Source organism: Toxotes jaculatrix, chromosome 8 (genome assembly GCF_017976425.1).
Source record: "Toxotes jaculatrix isolate fToxJac2 chromosome 8, fToxJac2.pri, whole genome shotgun sequence".
NCBI lineage: Eukaryota > Metazoa > Chordata > Actinopteri > Toxotidae > Toxotes > Toxotes jaculatrix.
Genome location: NC_054401.1, coordinates 9639480 through 9659667, shown reverse-complemented (window position 1 = coordinate 9659667; position 20188 = coordinate 9639480). Strand labels below are relative to the sequence as shown.

The 20188-nt window shown below is 41.4% G+C and overlaps 4 protein-coding genes across 4 annotated transcripts; 3 read left to right on the top strand and 1 right to left on the bottom strand.

Moving 5' to 3' along the window:
* Positions 1-397: 397 nt before the first annotated feature.
* wnt4b (wingless-type MMTV integration site family, member 4b) lies at positions 398-2877 on the top strand. The gene is made up of 8 exons (XM_041044289.1): positions 398-486; positions 865-1018; positions 1194-1278; positions 1399-1530; positions 1882-2024; positions 2132-2272; positions 2435-2597; positions 2708-2877. The coding sequence occupies exons 1-8, from the start codon at positions 398-400 to the stop codon at positions 2875-2877; spliced, it is 1077 nt and encodes a 358-aa protein (XP_040900223.1).
* Positions 2878-4330: 1453 nt separating this feature from the next.
* On the bottom strand, positions 4331-8785 carry cdc42l (cell division cycle 42, like). Its single transcript, XM_041044346.1, has 6 exons — positions 8664-8785; positions 6670-6774; positions 6434-6506; positions 6215-6324; positions 5498-5695; positions 4331-5377 (listed from the first exon to the last, which is right to left on the bottom strand). Exons 2-6 carry the CDS (start codon positions 6772-6774, stop codon positions 5288-5290), a joined length of 576 nt encoding a protein of 191 aa, XP_040900280.1. The 5' UTR covers positions 8664-8785; the 3' UTR covers positions 4331-5287.
* Positions 8786-9070: 285 nt separating this feature from the next.
* On the top strand, positions 9071-13678 carry mlf2 (myeloid leukemia factor 2). Its single transcript, XM_041044330.1, has 8 exons — positions 9071-9381; positions 10807-10915; positions 11040-11075; positions 11512-11565; positions 11682-11810; positions 12143-12302; positions 12557-12772; positions 13194-13678. The coding sequence occupies exons 1-7, from the start codon at positions 9338-9340 to the stop codon at positions 12766-12768; spliced, it is 744 nt and encodes a 247-aa protein (XP_040900264.1). The 5' UTR covers positions 9071-9337; the 3' UTR covers positions 12769-12772; positions 13194-13678.
* A 1703-nt stretch (positions 13679-15381) lies between these two features.
* Positions 15382-19465, top strand: LOC121185814 (gamma-enolase-like). Its single transcript, XM_041044262.1, has 12 exons — positions 15382-15466; positions 15685-15780; positions 15866-15924; positions 16015-16084; positions 16206-16339; positions 16435-16657; positions 16750-16947; positions 17650-17726; positions 18197-18321; positions 18438-18546; positions 19136-19194; positions 19396-19465. Exons 1-12 carry the CDS (start codon positions 15382-15384, stop codon positions 19463-19465), a joined length of 1305 nt encoding a protein of 434 aa, XP_040900196.1.
* The last annotated feature ends 723 nt before the right edge of the window (positions 19466-20188 follow it).

The window sequence follows — 20188 nt, the reverse complement described above, 5'->3', positions numbered from 1 at the left end:
CTCTACAGCATTATGTCTGTTTATGGTCAAATAGCAAATAAAAATAACTGTGTGTGCAGTCTTAGTAAATGTTTTGTCTGATAATTGCAATTTCTAAAGCTGCAGCAGCAAACTCACATAAACTCTGAAATCTTGCTAAGAATTATCAGAATCATTCTTGTTTTGTTGAAGATTGTAAAAAAAAAAAAGAGACAGGATGATTAGATTTGTCACTGATCTGTTAACATGTCATTTCACCAGATATGTGGGGATCATCCCCAGACCCTGGACCAGAAACATAAACCAACAATCCACCAAACACCCAGACAGACAGATCACTTCAACTGTGGAGACGGGCAGCTTGCTGTCCAAAGACCCAGCCTGACGCACGGAGACGGACAGACAGACAGACAGTCTGATGCCAACTGTCTCCACTGTCAATCTCACGGCACCACTCCTCCTCCTGTTGCTATGGGCAACCCACCCAACCATGGCAACCAACTGGCTGTAAGTCTAGCGTGCGAGGGAGGAAGAGAAAGAGGGAGTTTGTTTGTCATGCTATAACTTTTAAAAGATGGTGGCATGTCTCTAAATCTCTTTCAGTTGCTCCCCTCTCTTTCTTTGTCTTACTCCTGGTGACCTTTTCTCTTTTCTTTCTCTTTTCCTTCACTGTGCCTTCTCTGTCTTCTTCTCCTGGTCTTGCCCTTGTTTCCGTCCTCTCTAAAAACTCTGCCCGGTCGTTACCTCTTCATTCTTTTTGTACCCTCTGTGCTCTCTCTCCTCCCTTCTTTGACTCTCTCCCTTTACTTAATTATGCATCTTCCCTTCTTGCCCTCCAAAACTGCTGTGAATCACCATACCACTCCCCATTTTTTTCTCTTCCAGCTCCCTGGCCAGGCTGCCTCGCTCCAGGCCTGTGTCCGGTGCTGCCCCATGTGCACGGCTGAGGGGACTGACCCCAGGGCAGGTGGGAGTGTGCAGAGCGCGGGGGGAGGTCATGGAGTCCGTACGCAAGGCTGCAGAGATGGTCATAGAAGAGGTATGGCCAGAGAGCACATAGTCCCAGGGGGTCATGACTTGCTCTCATCATCATTATTTGTCTCACAACCACCAGTGGTTTTATAATAGATTATTATTATCAGTGTGTTGGAGCTGTTAAACTGTACACAAGAGCCCCCTCATCTGTGAGTTATGCATGTCACTGTCTAACTCAGTGTCAGCACCAGTTCAGGAATCGCCGTTGGAACTGTTCCACCACCCCACGTGGGATCAATGTATTTGGCAGAGTCATGAACCAAGGTACGCTCATCACTGAACTTATATCACGCAGAATTACCTGCTGAAAAACCTAAACATTGAGCAACTCATATGCACTTCAAAACAAGAATTCCTGCCTCCTGTGCTCCATTTTGAATCCAGGCACTCGTGAGGCGGCCTTTGTGCATGCTTTGTCCTCAGCAGCTGTGGCAGTGGCTGTGACCCGAGCCTGCACCCGCGGGGAGCTGGAGAGGTGTGGCTGTGACAGGAAGGTCAGGGGGGTCAGCCCCGAGGGTGAGCTTGGATTCTGTTGCATGAAAAATTTAAGGGGCACATCCACATTGAGTCACACAGAGCACAAAACTACTGTGCCAGTGTTTGGTGCTAGTTAAAACTTACATATGTAACACTGTCCACACCTTGGTCAGTGAGGTCACAGCAGGCGGTTTCCCATCAGCCGTCACAGACAACACATCTGTGCTGTGACATTACAGACCAGACTATAGCCTTACACGCAGTATGCATGAAAGTTTGAAACCACACGCAGTAGTGTAGTCAGTGCTTCTGCCTAATGTTGCCTAATGCCTAAACTTAAAAGCATTAAGTGAAATAGTTCCACAGCACTGTCTCTCTGTCCTATCACAGGTTTCCAGTGGTCTGGGTGCAGTGACAACCTGTCCTATGGGGTGGCTTTCTCCCAGACATTTGTGGATGAACCAGAACGAGCCAAGGGGCTGTCAGCAGGACGACCGCTTATGAACCTCCATAACAACGAGGCCGGCCGAAAGGTCGGTGGTAGCACTGTTTTACAACTTCTGTTCATTTCCAGCTCAATATTCTGTGAGAAAACGGTGACAATCAACTTCCCTCACATTCACTGTCCTGTCATCCTCAGGCCATCCTTCACAACATGCAGGTAGAGTGTAAGTGTCATGGAGTCTCTGGCTCTTGTGAGTTGAGGACTTGCTGGAAGGTCATGCCTCCATTCAGGCGTGTCGGCGTTGTGCTCAAGGAACGCTTTGATGGAGCCACAGAGGTATCAGAATACACCTTCTACTTGTTTCATCTTCCTTAGCTTAGAAGGTGAACACATATAGAAGCCACATATTGATGCAGATACTTTATCTGAAACCCTACAGCCTCCTCTATAACCTTGAAAATGTCCACAATCTGACTCTCAGCATCGTCCCCCTCTTAGGTTCGCCTAACTCGTATAGGCTCCAGGACAGCCCTGCTCCCCCGTGACCCCCAGGTCAAACCCCCTGCTGCCAGAGACCTTGTCTACCTTGCGCCCTCTCCAGATTTCTGCCATCTCGACCCTGACAACGGTATCCCTGGGACTGCTGGTAGGAGATGTAACGGTAAGATCAATGGCAAGACTGTCTCAGAGGAAAACAATCTGCATAAACCAAACTTATCAATCAAATCAGTTACAGAACGTGATGTTGCTGTCTTCTAAAACACACCCCAGGAACCTCTCGGCTGGCGCCAGATGGCTGTGAGCTGGTGTGTTGTGGGCCGGGATACAGAGCAGGTCGGGCTGAGGTGGTGCAGCGCTGCTCTTGCAAGTTTTCCTGGTGCTGCTCAGTCCGCTGCCAGCAGTGCAAGAACACAGTCACTATTCACACCTGCAGAGTGTAAGACAGCTCAAACAAGCCAAAATTAAGCTGAGCAGAAAGACCTTAAAAAACCACTAGACAGACACTTGAACACAAGACAGAATAAGGACAACAAGGACACCAAATTATCTTAAATTCTGGCCAAAAGGAGCCTCCATTTAGCTCATTTTCAAATTGGAGCAGCAAAGCTAGAGTTAAGTTTGAATTTTCTGTTGTTGCAAAGTTAGAGCTCACATCAAAACAAAGAACAATGACAAGGCATTAACAGCGAGCAAGGTACAAACAAAAACCACTTTCACTTCTCTTATTATTCGTATTCAAAACTCCAGTTCAAAATACTGAGATGAACATGACATGCGTGAACACACACACACTCAACAGCTACTCTCACACCGAACTGACAAAGCTTTTGAAGCTGAACTTAACCAGAACTAACACGGAAAACACTGCAGCAGTATTTTTGTTTTATGGAAACTCTTTGCATTGTGTCATAGACTAGCAGGTTGTTGAACATTTTCTGTATTTATGTCTTCTTCTCTATTCTGGTTTATTTATTTGTAAATCTTCACTTCAGCCTCAGCAGTGACATCTTAAACAGCAAGAATAACTTCTACTTATATCAGTGTCTGTCTTGTGTTTTGTCCCTCACCATCACCTCTTCTGTGCGCTCCTGCACAGGCAGCGCTTTTAGGTTTGTTCAAGAAATCTAATAAATACAGTAGTTTTATCCAACAAATGTTTCTTGGGTTTCTTATTGGCCAAGGTACCATCTCACTTGAAATTCATGACTAAGGCGTGTGGGTTAGCCGCAAAGTTAAAGGCACCCTGTGAAGTTTTTTGACCACTAGAGGGACTAGGAGCAATGTTTTAATGAGTGGGACCCTGTTTTAAGGCTGAAGAACACTTTTTCAAGCTCCGCATGCCTGTAAAAATGGCCAACTGTAACTCAGGTGACATTCATGAGGCCGTTTCCTCTACATTTGTACATATTTTTCTGTTACATGTGTTTTCTGCACAACACATTGCTGAGATTTGGGAGGTGTGCCCCTGCAATCAGTGGTTACCCATTACACACTTCCCTGCATACACCCACAAAGAAGTTAATATGTGTGTATTTGGAGAGCCATAATTCCAGCCTTATTTGTATCTTGTGCTGTACTAGCACACGCACAAACACTCTGCTGACGTGATATACACTGCTGCCAACTGCAAAGGGTGGTATGGCGGGTGTGGAAGAAAAAAACTGCCAACTGATGTAAAGAATGCAAGTTTCAACATACTGAAAGACTTGCTTTCCTTTATGAAGAAGGAAATGTAATAAACACATGAAGGATATATAGAATGTGTTTTGGTGAAAAATACTGATGTAAACACAAGTGTTTGTTTATCAGAACATCTTCACTCTTGCTAAAACTCTCTCTCTCTCGTGCAGGTAGGAATCTCCCTCAAACATACAAAACAATGGCTATTTTCCATGTCATTAAACCATTTTTATTAAAAATATCCTGTGATTACAAACACCCAGAAATTTACTAGCAAAGGTTATCATCTCAATCTCTATCAAGATTAAGAGCTACTGAAAATATTACAACTTAATTTGTTATATTATCAATCACTCAAAGTTGGTAGTCTATCAATAAAAAAAATCTGGATAAAATAAAAAGTCAAGTTTCAAAATGAATAACTACTAAAAATTTCCCAAAACAGAGTCACAGAATTAATACAACATACACAAAAGGAGAATAAAATAGAAATTCGTAAGTCACCTGGAGAAGGGAAATTGGTGAAAATGCACTTGGCCAGAAAAGTCACTGTGAACTGGAAAAAAGTAATAATTTCAGACAGCTACCTTTGTTTGGAGTGACAATAAATCTCTTGTGCTTTCATTATTCAATCCAAAAAGGTCAAAAAAGGAAGCAAATAGAGTACCACTTAACATTAAGTTGCCCCTTTAAACATAACGCAATTTGCTAAAAACTTAATGTTAAATGAAGCTAAAGTGTTTCCCTACACTGGGTTTAAAAGCCCCAACTGACCTCAAGAGGTAAAACACAGAGGAGGCCAAAGGCAACTAAATAAAGGAATCTTTCTTTAAAAAAAAAAAAAAAGAGAATGGAGCAACAGTGACAGGCAGGGGGGGCCCGCCCCACCTGAATATTTGTAGCGAGAACACTGCAAAGCTTTCAGAAAAGGAGATAGGTGACGCTTACTGCATTTACTGCATGCTGAAGTTTTGCTGCCTCAGCCTCGTTCAAAGTTTATTTTGAAGGCACAATCAGTGTACACATGAATTAGAATAAGTCTCAATGGCACTGTACCTCCCTTCCCCTTTTGTTTTGTCCTTTTTTTCATAAGGGCCATTGATCTTTCTGATGTTTTGATTCACCCCACTTATTTCTTACACCATTACATCTCTCAATGTTGTTGTTCGTCTATAGCAGAACACACTTTCTCTTGGTTTTGGTCTCTGGAGGCTCCAAAGCTGCCAAGATGGCCTCATCAAACACATTCTTAAGTCCTCGCTGGTTGAACAATAAGAGGAGAGAAACCAAGAGTTAGAGAAAGATGTGGCTGTTACTATTGCCCGTTTTAACAAATAAGTTGCTTTCAGTTGTGTGGTGTGGTGAAAATTTGCCCCGTACCTGTGTCAGAGCAGAGCACTCCACGTATTTGACAGCCTTGAGCTCACGTGCCAGCTTCTCTCCGCTCTCAGGATATAGGGGGCGTTGTTTGTTCTTTGCCAGCTTCTCGACCGTGTTGCTGTCTTCCCGCAGGTCCACCTGTGTGCCCACTAACAGGAAGGGTGTGCGTGGGCAGTGATGAGAAATCTCAGGAACCCACTGGGGGGGAAAAAAAAACCCAATATAAATATCATATTTTTTATTTAAAAGTCATATTTTTTCCCATTGTTATTGCTTGAAAAACAACTCAAACAAACAATCAACTCAAACAAACAATCAGTTTAGCTGGCCATTATAAGTGACTAATCAATTAATCGCTTCAAGATAAGATAAGATAAGATAAGATAAGATAAGATAAGATAAATCTTTATTGTCATTGCACAAACATACTTTGTACAAAAGTACAATGAAATTGAGGTACTGTCCCACATCAGTGCAAAAGAAGGCATACGAATCTCAGTGCAGCAGAAAAAAAATGTAAAAAAAAGTAGAATAAAATAATAAAATAAAATAAAATAAAGAAAGAAAAATAAATTAAATAAGTTAAATAAGTAACCCAAACCCTACATGCCTGTGAAACAAATTCTCCCGGCCAACACTTGAGCCAAAAGTCAAGGTCATGTTTTTTCCCCGTCAGTCAGTAAAAAAAATAAAAAAAGACTTAAAATAAACACTGACCTTCTCTTTGACGTTTTCAAAAGATGAGGGAGAGACGACAGAGAAACATACAAGGAACACATCTGTCTGTGGATAGCTGAGAGGACGCAGCCTGTCATAATCCTCCTGACCTGAGAGCAACAGTCACAAGACAAAAAAGAACAGGGAAGTTTTTCTATTAGTTTCAGATTAACAGAAATAAGAGAGAGAAAGAGAGATTCGTGAAGACATTCTTGTTACCTGCTGTGTCAAAAAGGCCGAGTGTATAGGGCTCTCCCCCGATCATCACCGTCACTGCATAATTGTCAAAAACCTTCGAACACACAAACAGAAATAAATGATTTGACCAAGCCAAAAGGCAACACATGTGAATGCACTGTATTTCAACTATGAGGAAATATTAAAAGGAAAGAGCGGTTCTGTTGACCATGTACAGTACTTTTAAACATGACTTGCTCAGCATTGAATCTTCTTACCGTAGGCACATATTCTGAGGGGAACTTGTTGGTTGTGTAGGAGATCAGTAAGCAGGTCTTTCCTACTGCACCGTCTCCTACCACTACACATTTTATAGTCTGCATCTACAAGGCAAGATAGAAAATAGGAAACATTTGTCAGCAAATACAGCAGATCAGACAGTCAGCTAGACTCTGAGAGAGGAAGTAACATCCAACCACTGTAAATGCCTAGCAGAGTCACGCATGGCTTCATATACGGCAAGTGACTCAACATTAAGAATGGCTGCCTATTTACATCAACAGGCCAGGCAATATTAACAGCAACAGACTGAATGTTGTATATAACTGCAATATTTTATATGGGGCAGTGGTGAAACATATTAGTACATTTACTCAAGTACTGTATACAAGTAGAGTTTTGAAGTACTCGGTAGACTGTTAGTCAGAAAAAATCAAAAATATAAAGAGGTCACCTTGGCCTGTGGAAAATTGTAATTGTCATTTTTCACTACTTTTACTATTCTTGCGCCTTATAGACAAAATGATGAATTAAAATTATGATCGACAGATGAATCAATACAGAAATACTTTGATAAATTTACTAATAGAGTTATGTACTTAGCTCCATCTAGGCCAGCCACAACGTTAAAATGCTTTTTACACGTCTTTTTTTAATGTACTACATTAATTTGAAAGTTAAAGTAACTAAATATTTTTCAAATATTACATTAATAACACATTATGAGCTTACACTCAGTTGCTGCTTTATTAGGTACACCTAGCTAAAATAAACAGTCTAATCACAGTCTGTGATTTCACCTATCATCATCTTTGCATTGTGCCATCTGTCAACCTGAAAGGGTTTCGGACTGTACTGATTAATCTTATAAAAGGTCAAAGTAATGAGGAATAATGTCCATGATAGTTTCCCAGAGCCCAGTGTGAGACCTCTAATGGCTTGTTTTGTCTGACCATCAGTTCAAATCCCACATCCCACGTTTCCAATGAAAAAACAGAAAAAAATAATAATAATAATAAAGAAAATCTGAGACACCAAAGAAACTGAAACTAAAGAATGTTTGGTGTTTTTGACTGAAAAAAAAAAGAATCTCATCAAACTCATCGTCTCATCAAAACCTACCTATTTATTTCCAAGCAATTGGCTAATCAATTAATCGAGTAATTGTTTCAACTCTAATCACATACAGAGGCGCTGAAAAGACCAACTAATTATGCCACTATATATTAAAACAGACAGAGCAAGTATCGGTTGTGTAATTTGGCTGATAGTGGTAAGTAAAGTTCTCAGTGACAGAGAAATAAGAACAGTGGAAGAAATAAGAAACATCTAGACAGCAATGGCACTAGGCTTGTTATTACATGTGCGAGCAAAGTTTATTGATGACAGTGAATCATTTCCGCATAGGTTACATACCACAGATGTTAAATGAAGGGAAAAAAGAAAACGACGGCCTATTTGCCCTGTGTAATTTTGAAACGGATACTCCCCGACACTTCCGCTAAATGAGAAGTTCATCTGCTCAACTTGAGAGCTGAAAACGGCTGAATCTTTAAGCACAAACACTTAAAATTTAGAAACTGCAGTCGACACAAAATGAGCAGTAAACGCTGAGTCTGTTTGTAGTTGAGTGATTATATTAGCTCAGATTGATAGCGTGTTACGGTATCTGTCAACTGTTAAACTAACGTCTCAGTTACCTTACTTATTAAACTAACCGCAGCCCAATATATAACGACAAAAACAAGAAAAGATGATCCCTCAACCAGTGGTGACAGTTATGACAACTTCATTAACCGGACTCATGTTAGCCAACTCTTAATCAAGCTTAATGGCAGTGAAACTTTACCACTTTATCGCGGATTTATAAATCCAGTAAACAAGCGCCTCCTCTCTGTAGAAACTTTACATTGTTCAGGAGACTCTCCTACATGTGTCCCATAGTTTAATTAAGCAGAACAAGTTAATTCACTGTTTTTCTAACTCTACTCACCGTTTTTCTTCAGGCAGGTTAGGCGTTGGTTACATCCGGGTTTGAGGGTCGAATTACTTAGAGCGCAGCCGTGGACAAGACGAGCCTCAGTCCCGGCTGAAGAATAGAAACACCGCCACCTGCTGGACGGAAAAGACATCCCTCCATCAATCTCGCCATTCATCTGTCTGTCTATTACTAAGACAACGCTGCAGACATTGCACAAATGTATATTCTATTCTCTTTTTCTTATTATATTATATTTTTATTATAGTATATTGTATTATATTATATTTTGTTGCATTTAATATTTCACAGACTAAATTCTGACATGATGAAATAATATTGTCACTAAATCTCTCAGGAAATACTTTATTTTGAAAAACATAGAAACCGGAAGTCACAGTTGTTAGCACTAATGCTAATTTGTTAGCAGTGTTGCTTCTCTTTGTCAAAGGGCTGACTTCCGTTTTCATGTTTGGTCCAGGTTTCTGGAATATACTATCTATTGAGACTCTGTGCTATCTGTCGCTTTGGTAAACAGTAGCGGGGATTTATTATTTCCGCGACAAGGCTAGTCAGAGGTCCTCCATTTCAGTCTGGTTTGAGATCGTTATTCTGTTTCATCCTTGAGAAACACGACTGTTTACCTAGCTAGCTGGCTAGAATCAGCCAGCTGAGTTGAATTAGCTAGCATGTTTCGGTTCTTGAATGACGTTGATGACGACCCCTTCATGATGTAAGTACTGACATTTATTATTTTTATTTAAACGCTGTTATCTTTCCCTGTTTTACAAAACGTACATCTTGGCACGCTAAAAAAAAAAAAATTCGGTGGCTTGATTAGGTACCTTTCGTTACTCCAGCCAGCTGCGGGGGCCTACGGTGGTCCACCATATTGGATAGATAAAAAAAAAAAAAAAAAAAAAAGCTGTCAGAGCTCAGCAGCATTTGTTGAATCGATTTGTGGCTAAAATACCAAATGATCACTACTCGTATAACTTGCCGTTGTTTCCCAGTTGACTTTTCCCATTTACCAACGTGAAAGTTTTTTGTTTTGTTTTGTTTTGAGTTATTTTTTCTTCTTTTTTTAATTAATTTGAGTTTTGTAGTGTTTTCTAGTTTCTTTCTTTTCTGTTTTGTAGTCTTTTCTAGAACATTTTCACTTAAGAGCATTCCCCTTATATGACATATGCATGGAAGTGAATCACCCTGTACTTTACAAAATATTTCATACAGTACAGTGCGGTTCAAAGGTTTGAGGCACTAAAAGTAAAGTGAGGATAATTTCAAAAATAATGCCATGAATATTTTTTATCAGTTAACTTCCTTCAAAGTGCAGTAAAGGTTTTTGCTGGATAGGTTGTTCCAAGCATCTTGGAGAACCTGTCACAGTCATCTGGTGTGTGTGTATGGGGTCACTGTCATGCTGCAGAATGAATATGAGACTGATCAGATGACTTCCTGATGGTATTATGTGATGGATAAGAATGTAAACAACTGAAGTCCCTTGATTCATAAAAGATGATTGACAGGGGTGAAGTGAATCTACTTTACAGACTTATGTTCTGCTCTAAGACACAGCCCTAGGTTTTATTATGAGTTTTAAATAATTCAGTTCTAATAAACTTTTGTTGGTCCTTGTGGGGGCCCTGTACTGTTCCTCACCATCTGCCAAAAAAATCAACATTAGAGAACAGTTGTGAGACATATCGTGTTTGAATTTTGACGGTCTTGCATCGAAGCTCACACTGGTCTGTACCTTGTGTAAGCGTTTTTATAATTCAAAATTAAATTTCATCCTTTCAAATAGATATTAATTAGGTCAAAAAGGCTATATTGGCATTTCATGCTGGAGCCATTTTGAAATCCCTTCCATGCTTCTGAAAACAAAACACCACCAAAAGTATCCCAAACTCAAATGTAAATAATGGTGTGGTTACATATTAATCCAGGGCTTCTTATACCTTGAAAATGGCCTCACAGGCAAGAGGATGTTGAGAACCCCCTTGTCCAAGTGGCATGTTACATTTAATCCTTGATGAATTTGACATTCATGACCCTTCCTATATCCTTTTCAGTTTTCCTTCATACAGTTACACTCAGGTGACTCACAAAGAAAAGAAAGTCACAAAAGGTCATAAATATTTCTGATTTCTTCTAGGGATCCATTTGCAGCTCACAGGCAGCAGATGAGTCTGTTTGGACCATTTGGTATGGACCCTTTTGCTCTTGCCCCCCAGATGCAGCCACCTCGTGCACCACGTAGACAGGTAAGAGGCTGCTGTACTGATGGATTGTACTGTGACATGTTTTGTGTGTTGTTCACATTAGTTTAATTATTTTATCTTTGACAAATTCTTTAATTTTTACAATTTTTGCACACTTTTCTTTTAGGCTGGCCCACTGACCCCCTTTGGCATGATGGGAATGGTGAGTAGTTATTTCTTTCTTCCATAACTGCAGAAAGTACAGTCATGTTTCCAAAGATTGTTTTTAAAATGGAGCTTACCAAGGAGGGACTTCAAATGGAGACTACTAAGTCACTGCCTGTAAAAAGTAAACTGAGTTAAAGGTGGGATGCTTAACATTGTGTGAAAAGCAGTTTACAGATATTCTGGATGATTAATAAGGCAGGGGTAAGGATCAGATTAAGTGAATTTTACCTGAATTTACTGTTAAAAGCGTGAGGTGAAGTACACAGCCTCAATTCTCACCTCATTTACAGAAGACCCATTGTTTTTACTTTATCAGTCAAGACAGAGAAGACATGAATTTTACATGAAATTTCCATTTTTTTAAAAGTATACTTCTCAGACTGTACTTGATGTTTCATCTAATGGGAATTTAACAAAAAAAATTTTTTCAGGGGGGTGGATTCATGGATATGTTTGGCATGATGGGCGAAATGATGGGAAACATGGTGAGTGAGTTTTGTTGACCAATTAAAAAACACAGAAAGTAATTACCCCCATGACTGAAGCCTGTATCTGAACAGTGCCCTATCTCACCTTCTTGTTTGTTTTTATTTTCTCCCAGGAAAGAATGTCCGGCTCACCAAACTGTCAGACGTTTTCCTCTTCAACAGTGATCTCTTACTCCTCATTAGACTCAGGGGCTCCTAAAGTTTATCAGCAGACAAGTGAAACGAGAACAGGCCCTGGGGGGGTGAGAATAACTCAAATAGCTCATTTCTGTTAAAATGCTAACAGTCCAGGTAGGGAGTGCTTGTTAGTTCAAAATAAGTAGATGTCATTGCCTTCCACACTGCAATGGGAGCTTCATGTTTTGTTAGTCCAGCCGTGATTTTGGCTTTCTGGCCTCAGGCTTTCTGGCCTCATTAACACATTAAATGATCAGTACTTGTAGTGACAATAAATAGATCATGTACAGTATAAATATCATAGTTGTCATGCAAACATGTCAGACTGAGTTCATGCAGAGTGCAGGGTATCCAGCTTGTTTTTGTAAACTGAGTTACCTGTCACTTTTCACCTCAGATCCGTGAGACGCGGCAGTCAGTGAGGGACAGCGAGAGTGGCTTGGAGCGTCTTGCCATTGGCCACCACATCGGGGCTCGTGCACACATAATGGAGCGTTCACGAAATCGCCGCACAGGAGACCGTGAAGAACGACAAGACTTCATCAACCTTGATGAAAGTGAGTCATCAAGCGCAGAAAAGATGAGAATTATATGATTGTTTATGGTTGTCTTAGCTATTCTCAGCTAAACTTGGAATATCAAGGAGAATTAAATGTCATATTTGTGGAGTTTAACTGAAAATCAAGTACAAGAAATTCTACAGCTGAACAAGAAACAAAAGTAATGTTATTTGTTAAAAGTTAATCATTTTGCAGTTACATTGGGCTGCGAGCTAAGTGTTACTAACCGACCTCCCCTCCTGTCCTGCTAGGTGAGGCTGCAGCATTTGACGAGGAGTGGAGGAGGGAAGCCGGAAGATACGGTGCCCCGAATGCCCGAGGGCTGGACTACAGCCGAGATCGACGGGCAGGAGGCCAGCAGCTGGCTCTTACTGCCCCTCCTAGCTCAACATCTCCACCAGGTCATCGGCACGAGTCCCCCAGACACCGTCAACCCCACACCCGCCCACGTTACGACTGGTGAAAAGGTAAGAGAGATATTTTAGGCCAAGTTGAGTTTATATGTTGTATTGCTATATACAGTATGCAGGCTGATTAGTAATAAGAAATTGCAGTACAGAAATGTCAGATATCAGTAATGATGTTCAGTTTCATTGATTTTGAAAGAATAGTGCGCATCATTAACTTGTGTCATGTGGATAAGGGTTGTAACAGCTGTCCCATTGTGAGAATCTGTCTCTAAATATTTGATCCTGTCACCTATTCTCTAAATCAACTGCTGGACGTGTCTCACAGTGCCACGTTGGACCATTGTTTTGGACTGACAGCCATGGTTCATGTTGGGCAAAAATAGAATCCTCGATTGTTCAGTGAAAGCTCTCTTGATCTCACCTGGTTTTCTGTCTTTTGTAAATTGGTGTAATAGACGATGGTTGACTGTCCCTACAGGTTTCGCACTTGACGGAGCGACCAGATGGAATAGAGTGGAGGGAAGATTTTCCTGATGCTGTGAACCACGCTGAAGACGGAAGTTGATGTTCATCACAACTGCCCGTCGTAAATGTTTGATATGACTGGACTGTCTATACATAAGCAACATATTACACACACACACATACACACAACAAAACCCTACACACTTGATAGTTACATTTATCGCTCAACTTCTCTACTGTTACATACAAAACACACAGACACACAAAGTGGGACCCTTGGACAAACATGGGTCGAACCACACTCACTTAATATATACTCATTCTTAAAACTTGACGTGTTTTTCCCACTGCACTAAAGTGCTATGATATACAGTACATCTGCTGTACAGTCCATTTTATGTTTGTGAAGACACTAGCGTGTCTGTGAATTGAATTGTATACTGTTAACTGATTAATCTAACTAAATAAAAGTTCATTAAACATTGTTAGATAATTGAAGAATGTGGCTCTGTTGTGGTTGTGTTTGAGATTGCATGTCTGCCTTTAGGCAGTGTCGTTAAACAATTACATAACATACAGCTTCAAAGAAAATAGGCAACTAAATCTGTAAATCTATATAATGTATAATATATATGTAAATCTTCCAGACTGTATGTGTATGTATTCCTGTGTTCCTTCTTCCCTGTGCCAGAATGTTTGCAGGTCATGTGACATGCAGTTGAAGCACACAAGTGGGGCAGCCAATGAAAAACCATTCTCTTTTGACAAATCACTCCCATAGCAGGCTCCCCGCCTGCCTCCTTCTGTGCTCGCTGTGTCTTTAATTACATCCACAACTATTTTTAAATGCACATCCCCCCCTCCAGCATGTACTGCTCCTCACCTGTCTACCTGTCTTCTTGTCGGCTTTAATCCCCATCATTAGATCTCTGAAAGTTCCCAGACGAGGCGGCTTGTTTTGTGCGTCTGTCTTTGCTGAGATGTATCCTCCTCATTGGTTCTTTGTTTTGGTATCTTCCGCCTGTCAGCCACATCTGAAGTATACAGATGTTTGTTTCCGTTTTAACAACAAACGCTTGCTTTTCAGTAGGATAACAGCGCTGCCTGGATTGCTGGGACAATATTTGCTCACATGTCAAGAATGCTACTGTAGTTAGATAGCAGATGAGCAGATGCCCACGCAGCAAGCTGAACCAAACAAATAACAGGACTGATAGGGAGCCAGGGAGAGCGCGTTGAATGTGTTGGTTAAAACTAAGAAAGGGTATGGTGCAAATTACAACACATCTTGGTCAGTGCATTTAATTTTTTTTTTGTCTCTCCTGAAACAAAATAAATAATTGTGACCCTTCCTATTCTGCTCTACCCCTCTTTCCTCCCTCTTTTTTCCCAGCTTCGTTCCCTCCCCTCCTCTCAGCATCTTCCAATGACTCACATGCTCCCCCTCCCCCTCATGTGTCATACGTTTTCAACCCTTCTCCTCCCACCTCCCCGTCCCTCAACCTCTCCCTCTCATTCGCCCGTATTCGCTCACTTTCTCCACCAGGCTTCAAACAGGCTGCAGGTAACGTTTAAAAAGATTGATCTATTTCTTTATTCCCTTCATCACTCTAAGCCTCCCTCCTCCTCCTCTTCCTCTTCCTCCCCCTGCTCTGTATTTTCTCACCATCTCATCTCTCCGCTGGTCCAAATTCTCACTGACTGAAACAGCAGAGAATTTGAACTGGTTTGTGGTCTGGAACAGTAGATCCATAAACAGGTATGCATTATTAGCTTTTGATTTATATTTCCTTCTCTGTGTATGTGTGTGTGTGTGTGTGTGTGTCTGCCAGCATGTTCCTAGGGAGCATCTTTTCCACAGCTTTCCATCCTTAAGGCTGCGTCACTATCATCACAGTATGTGTGCAAGTGAAGAAGAGAGTGTGAAGTCCTTGTGACTAATGCGAAATTGAGGCACTTCAACGCGGCTGTTGGCTGTAATGAAATGTCTTTTTGATGTTTGCTTTTGATATGTTAGGGATCATTTTCATACCCATCTGTTCCTTTGAACGCTGCTTCGCTTGCAAATGCTCATCCTTTTCTAGTCAAAATGAGAATGAGTGCATAATTTTATGTGCAAACACTAAACTGTAATCCTGAACAAATGGTTAAAGAAGGCAAATGTTCCAGTTTTGGGTTTTTTTTTGTTTGTTTTTTACAGGATGTCCATAGTGAATATTGTTGCCAGGGAGATCCTGGACTCCAGAGGAAACCCCACTGTGGAAGTAGATCTGCACACAGACAAAGGTTAAAAAACAAAAACATTTAAAAGCATATATTTATTCAACTGTCAGTTGTTTTTGTGTTTATGTGCTTGACAGTGAACATTGTGTGATCTTAAATGATCACAGGGTTTTCACACAAGTGAGCCATTTCCTGTTCTACCTCCCTGGCCTCCTCCTCAACCTTTCACCCCTCTACGCGTACCTCTCTCTCCACCCACCAATCCTCTGTCTCCATTCTAGGTCTGTTCAGGGCTGCTGTGCCAAGTGGTGCGTCCACAGGCATCTATGAGGCTCTGGAGCTCCGAGATGGAGATAAGACTCGCTACAAGGGCAAAGGTGAACATTTAAAGCAAGATGCATCCTCTGTGCTCATTCTCTCTGTTGTAGTTTTGTGACAGCTCCCTCTGTCCTCCCATCATAGGTGTAACCAAGGCTGTCGGTCACATTAACGACACCCTTGGACCTGCCCTCGTCCAGTCGGTGAGTGGGAGCACATAACCAGTTACAGTCCAGAGGACACTGGGAGAAAGAGTGTGATTAAAATGATGAAACCTGGCTGATTTGTTTCAGGGAATCAGTGTGTTGGAGCAAGAGAAGCTGGACAACATGATGATTGAAATGGACGGCACCGACAACAAATGTAAGCCTCGTTCACATCTCACGTACAGTGGTACAGTAGTATATGTGTCATGACATTTTTCTGCTCCAATGATTAGCGAGTGCATCCATGTGCTGTGTGACTCCATCTATGTTCCCTTCAGCTAAGTTTGGGGCCAATGCTATTCTGGGAGTATCACTGGCCATATGCAAAGCTGGCGCAGCAGAGAAAGGTGTCCCCTTGTACCGTCACATTGCTGATCTTGCAGGAAACGGAGACCTGGTCCTACCAGTTCCTGTGAGTTGTGTATTTTTTTAGTATGCACAAATGTACTCCTTCCAAACATAAAACCCCAAATATATTTTCCTCCTCCTTATCTGCTCCACACTCAGGCATTTAATGTGATCAACGGGGGCTCCCATGCTGGTAACAGACTGGCTATGCAGGAGTTCATGGTGCTTCCTGTTGGGGCAGAGTCTTTCCGTGATGCTTTGCGTGTGGGGGCTGAGCTATATCAGACACTGAGAGGTGTCATCAAGGAGAAGTATGGTCAGGACGCTACAAATGTGGGAGATGAAGGAGGGTTTGCCCCAAATATACAGGAGAACAGTGAAGGTAAGCGCAACCACTACATTAAAAAAATCCCCATTTTTCATCTTTTGATAGTCTGAGATATTATCATACTCATTCCTGTGTCTCTCCGTCAGCCCTGGAGCTGATAAAGACGGCCATAGAGAAAGCAGGCTTCACAGATAAAGTGGTGATTGGGATGGATGTTGCTGCCTCAGAATTCTTCATCGAGGGCAAGTATGACCTGGACTTCAAGTCTCCACCCAATGCTGCCCGCAACATCAGTGCTGAGGAGCTGGCCAACATCTACCAGGGATTCATTAACAACTATCCAGGTGTGTATCTTGATGTGTGTATGTGTGTGATTTCACTACAGACATGGGTCAAACATATGTCACATGACCCGTCAGCAGGCCAATAGAAAAGAATGCGACAAAAAAAACGTGAACTAATTGTGAGACTGATACATTTTGTACTGTGGACAAACGTAGCTATTTCACATTTTGATATGACACCGGGTTTCCTACTCAGTATGGACCATTACAATAATAGGAGATTGATTTCCACAGATCACTGAGCCTCAGGGCAGCCTCATGGCAAACACAGCATCAGTTTTAATAGCTACCATCAGTAAATGGTCACACCTGCCTGGTTTTCATATTTCTACAACTGCCACATTTCTTTCATCACCTCCTAGAAAGAGAGAGAGGGGGTAAACTGAACAAAAAAGCTTGAGGTCTCCACGGCCTGGTCTCTCTTCCTGACACTTGGGCTTGTTAAAGAGGTTTTAATTATGTGCTACAGTGCACATTTGGCAAACAGGGACCTACTCTGATGTGGCTCTTTACCCTGTCAATGGTGTGCTTTCTGCTTGCGCAGGAAAGTGCGTGTGTGCATCTGTGTGTAATGTGAGCTCGTTTAAAGACATTAGTCCCATTAGTACCTTTATTAAAGATGTCACTGGTGCTCTAATCTTATGAGCAATGGAAAAAAATGCAGGGTTCTAAAAGTAACTCACAATTCTCCCTTTCCTTCAGTTGTGTCCATTGAAGATCCTTTTGACCAGGACGACTGGCCTGCTTGGTCACAGTTCACAGCTTCAGTGGGCATCCAGGTAAACTATAACAATATATCCTTGCTATCTGGAAGTGGATCAGTCCAGTCCCTTAAAGAGCTAGTCCAGAACTTGAGTATTGCATTTTCATCCTTGAAAATTGTCAAAATCGATGCTGCAGAGATTGAGATATAATTATTTGTTGTAGCTAATTTGGCATCAAAAGGCTGGATTCTGCAGTGTCCATGATGAAACTCAGTAGCTTATTTCATTGACTCTCTTTGCCTGGTAAACGCCCATGGCACCAAACTCCATGCCCCGAGTTTGTAAGGCATGCTGAGTGTAAAATTGGTGGAGTTCCCCTTTAAAATTATTGGCTTATGTTATGTCAAAGGAGCAGAACTGGATTTACATCAGTAGGGTGACAGCAAATGTTATTACCTCCTGCACTGAATATAGAACTGATACTATTCCTGTGAGTGACAAAATTCCCTTAGATCCGTTTGTAACTGTGTTGCATATGTTTGCAGGTGGTTGGAGATGATTTGACGGTCACTAACCCGCGCAGAATACAACGAGCCGTGGAGGACAAGGCTTGCAACTGCCTGCTGCTTAAAGTCAACCAGATTGGCTCTGTCACAGAGGCCATCAAGGCGTGAGTTGACTTTGTGCGATTGATGCAGAAACGTGAGCACATGTGTATGCACATGCCTGCATTTGTGAGCTTGCATCGTATTTATACTCTTTACTCCCTGCCTCCCTATCTGTCAGGTGTAAGCTGGCCCAGGAGAATGGCTGGGGTGTGATGGTGAGCCATCGCTCAGGAGAAACCGAGGACACTTTTATAGCCGACCTAGTAGTTGGTCTCTGCACTGGACAGGTAACACACACCCACTCACATACACACAGACACACACAACTCTAATTCTACTTCTTTGTCATTGCACATGACATAAATTATCTTGAGCACACAGTGCATAGACAACAGAAAATTAAACAATACAGCAGCTTGATAGCGCTATAGTAGTATGGGAACAAGCCATTACAAAACAACAGTGATACATCGAGCAACAGTGCAATAGTAGCTAAAATAATAATCCAAGGTGGAAAGTAAGCAATGTAAGCAATATAAGCAATATTACTAAATCACCATGTGCTGTATTACTGAGATGTTTGAAGTCCTGAAATAATAAGTCAATTAATCAGTCTGCAAATCACCAAAAGTCGGTTATATTCTTAATTGAATATCAAGAAAAACATACAAAAAAATTGCTGCAAACAACATACAACTCAAAGGGTAGTCACCATTATTTTTGACATTTTACAGACTTAGCAATTCACCAAAAAACTGTCAATGCATCAGCTAAGAGTGAAAATAGCTTCAGTTGCTGTCCATATACCAAGTCTTAGTGATCATGCAGCCATGTCTGTATCTGTGTGTGAGCCTTGGTATTTTTCTCTCCCTTCAGATCAAGACTGGAGCTCCCTGTCGATCAGAACGTCTGGCCAAATACAACCAGCTCATGAGGTGGGAATTTATACCTTTTATTCTATATGTTTATTAACATACACACTGTAGAAAGACCTTAATATCACTCACAGCGCTTATGCAACTTACTAGCTCTCTGATTTTCTCTTCTTTTTCGTGATCTGCTGCTGCCACATTTCACGTTCATCTGCCTGCTCTGCATTTCTCTCCATTTTCTTCCTCGCCTCTTCTTCCTCTCAGGATCGAGGAAGAGTTGGGTGACCAGGCCCGCTTTGCTGGGCACAACTTTCGCAACCCCAGTGCACTTTGAGAAGGAAAGCAAAATGCATACAAATCATGTTATATTTTCCCTGACAGGTACATAGTAATGAGATAATGACTCACCTGTTTCACCAAAGTTCTAAACACAGTAACACTCATTTAAGACGAATTAGTTTTCAAATAACTAAAACACATAGATAATGCACTGTAGTTACAGTATATTGATCTGATGCTTCAGCAAGTGATTGGCTTTATTGATGACAGCCAGTTGCAGCAAATCCTGAACATAGCCTGGTGGGAAAAATTCAGCGTTTCGCCTCACAGCACAGATTCGCACTTCTCTTATTGCACTTGTTAGTTTCTTTGTCTTTCCTGATTCCTCTGACTGTCTCGTCATGACTCACCGCAGAAACGGTTTGATCTTTTGTGCCCCGCTGTTTCCTCTTCCTCCTGTTCCTCGTGTTGCTTCTGATGTTAACACTAAGCGGCTTGCTGCAGAATTGTGTCTGTTACTTTGTCTGTCTGAGGTTAAGCTCAATAAAAACATGAATACGTGGTAACTCAAACCAAAGCACTCTATTCAGTTGTTTTAAGGAGAGGCACTTATCTCTTCTCTTGTGTAAACGTTAAATTACGAGTGAATTCAACATGGATTAAAAAGCAGAAAACAAAGTCTGCAGCACTTTCTAAAAAAGCAGAAACATTCAGGCATTTTTCACGTCTGGCCACAAACTAAATATTGATGTCACAGCAGCTGAAAAAAAAACCTCTG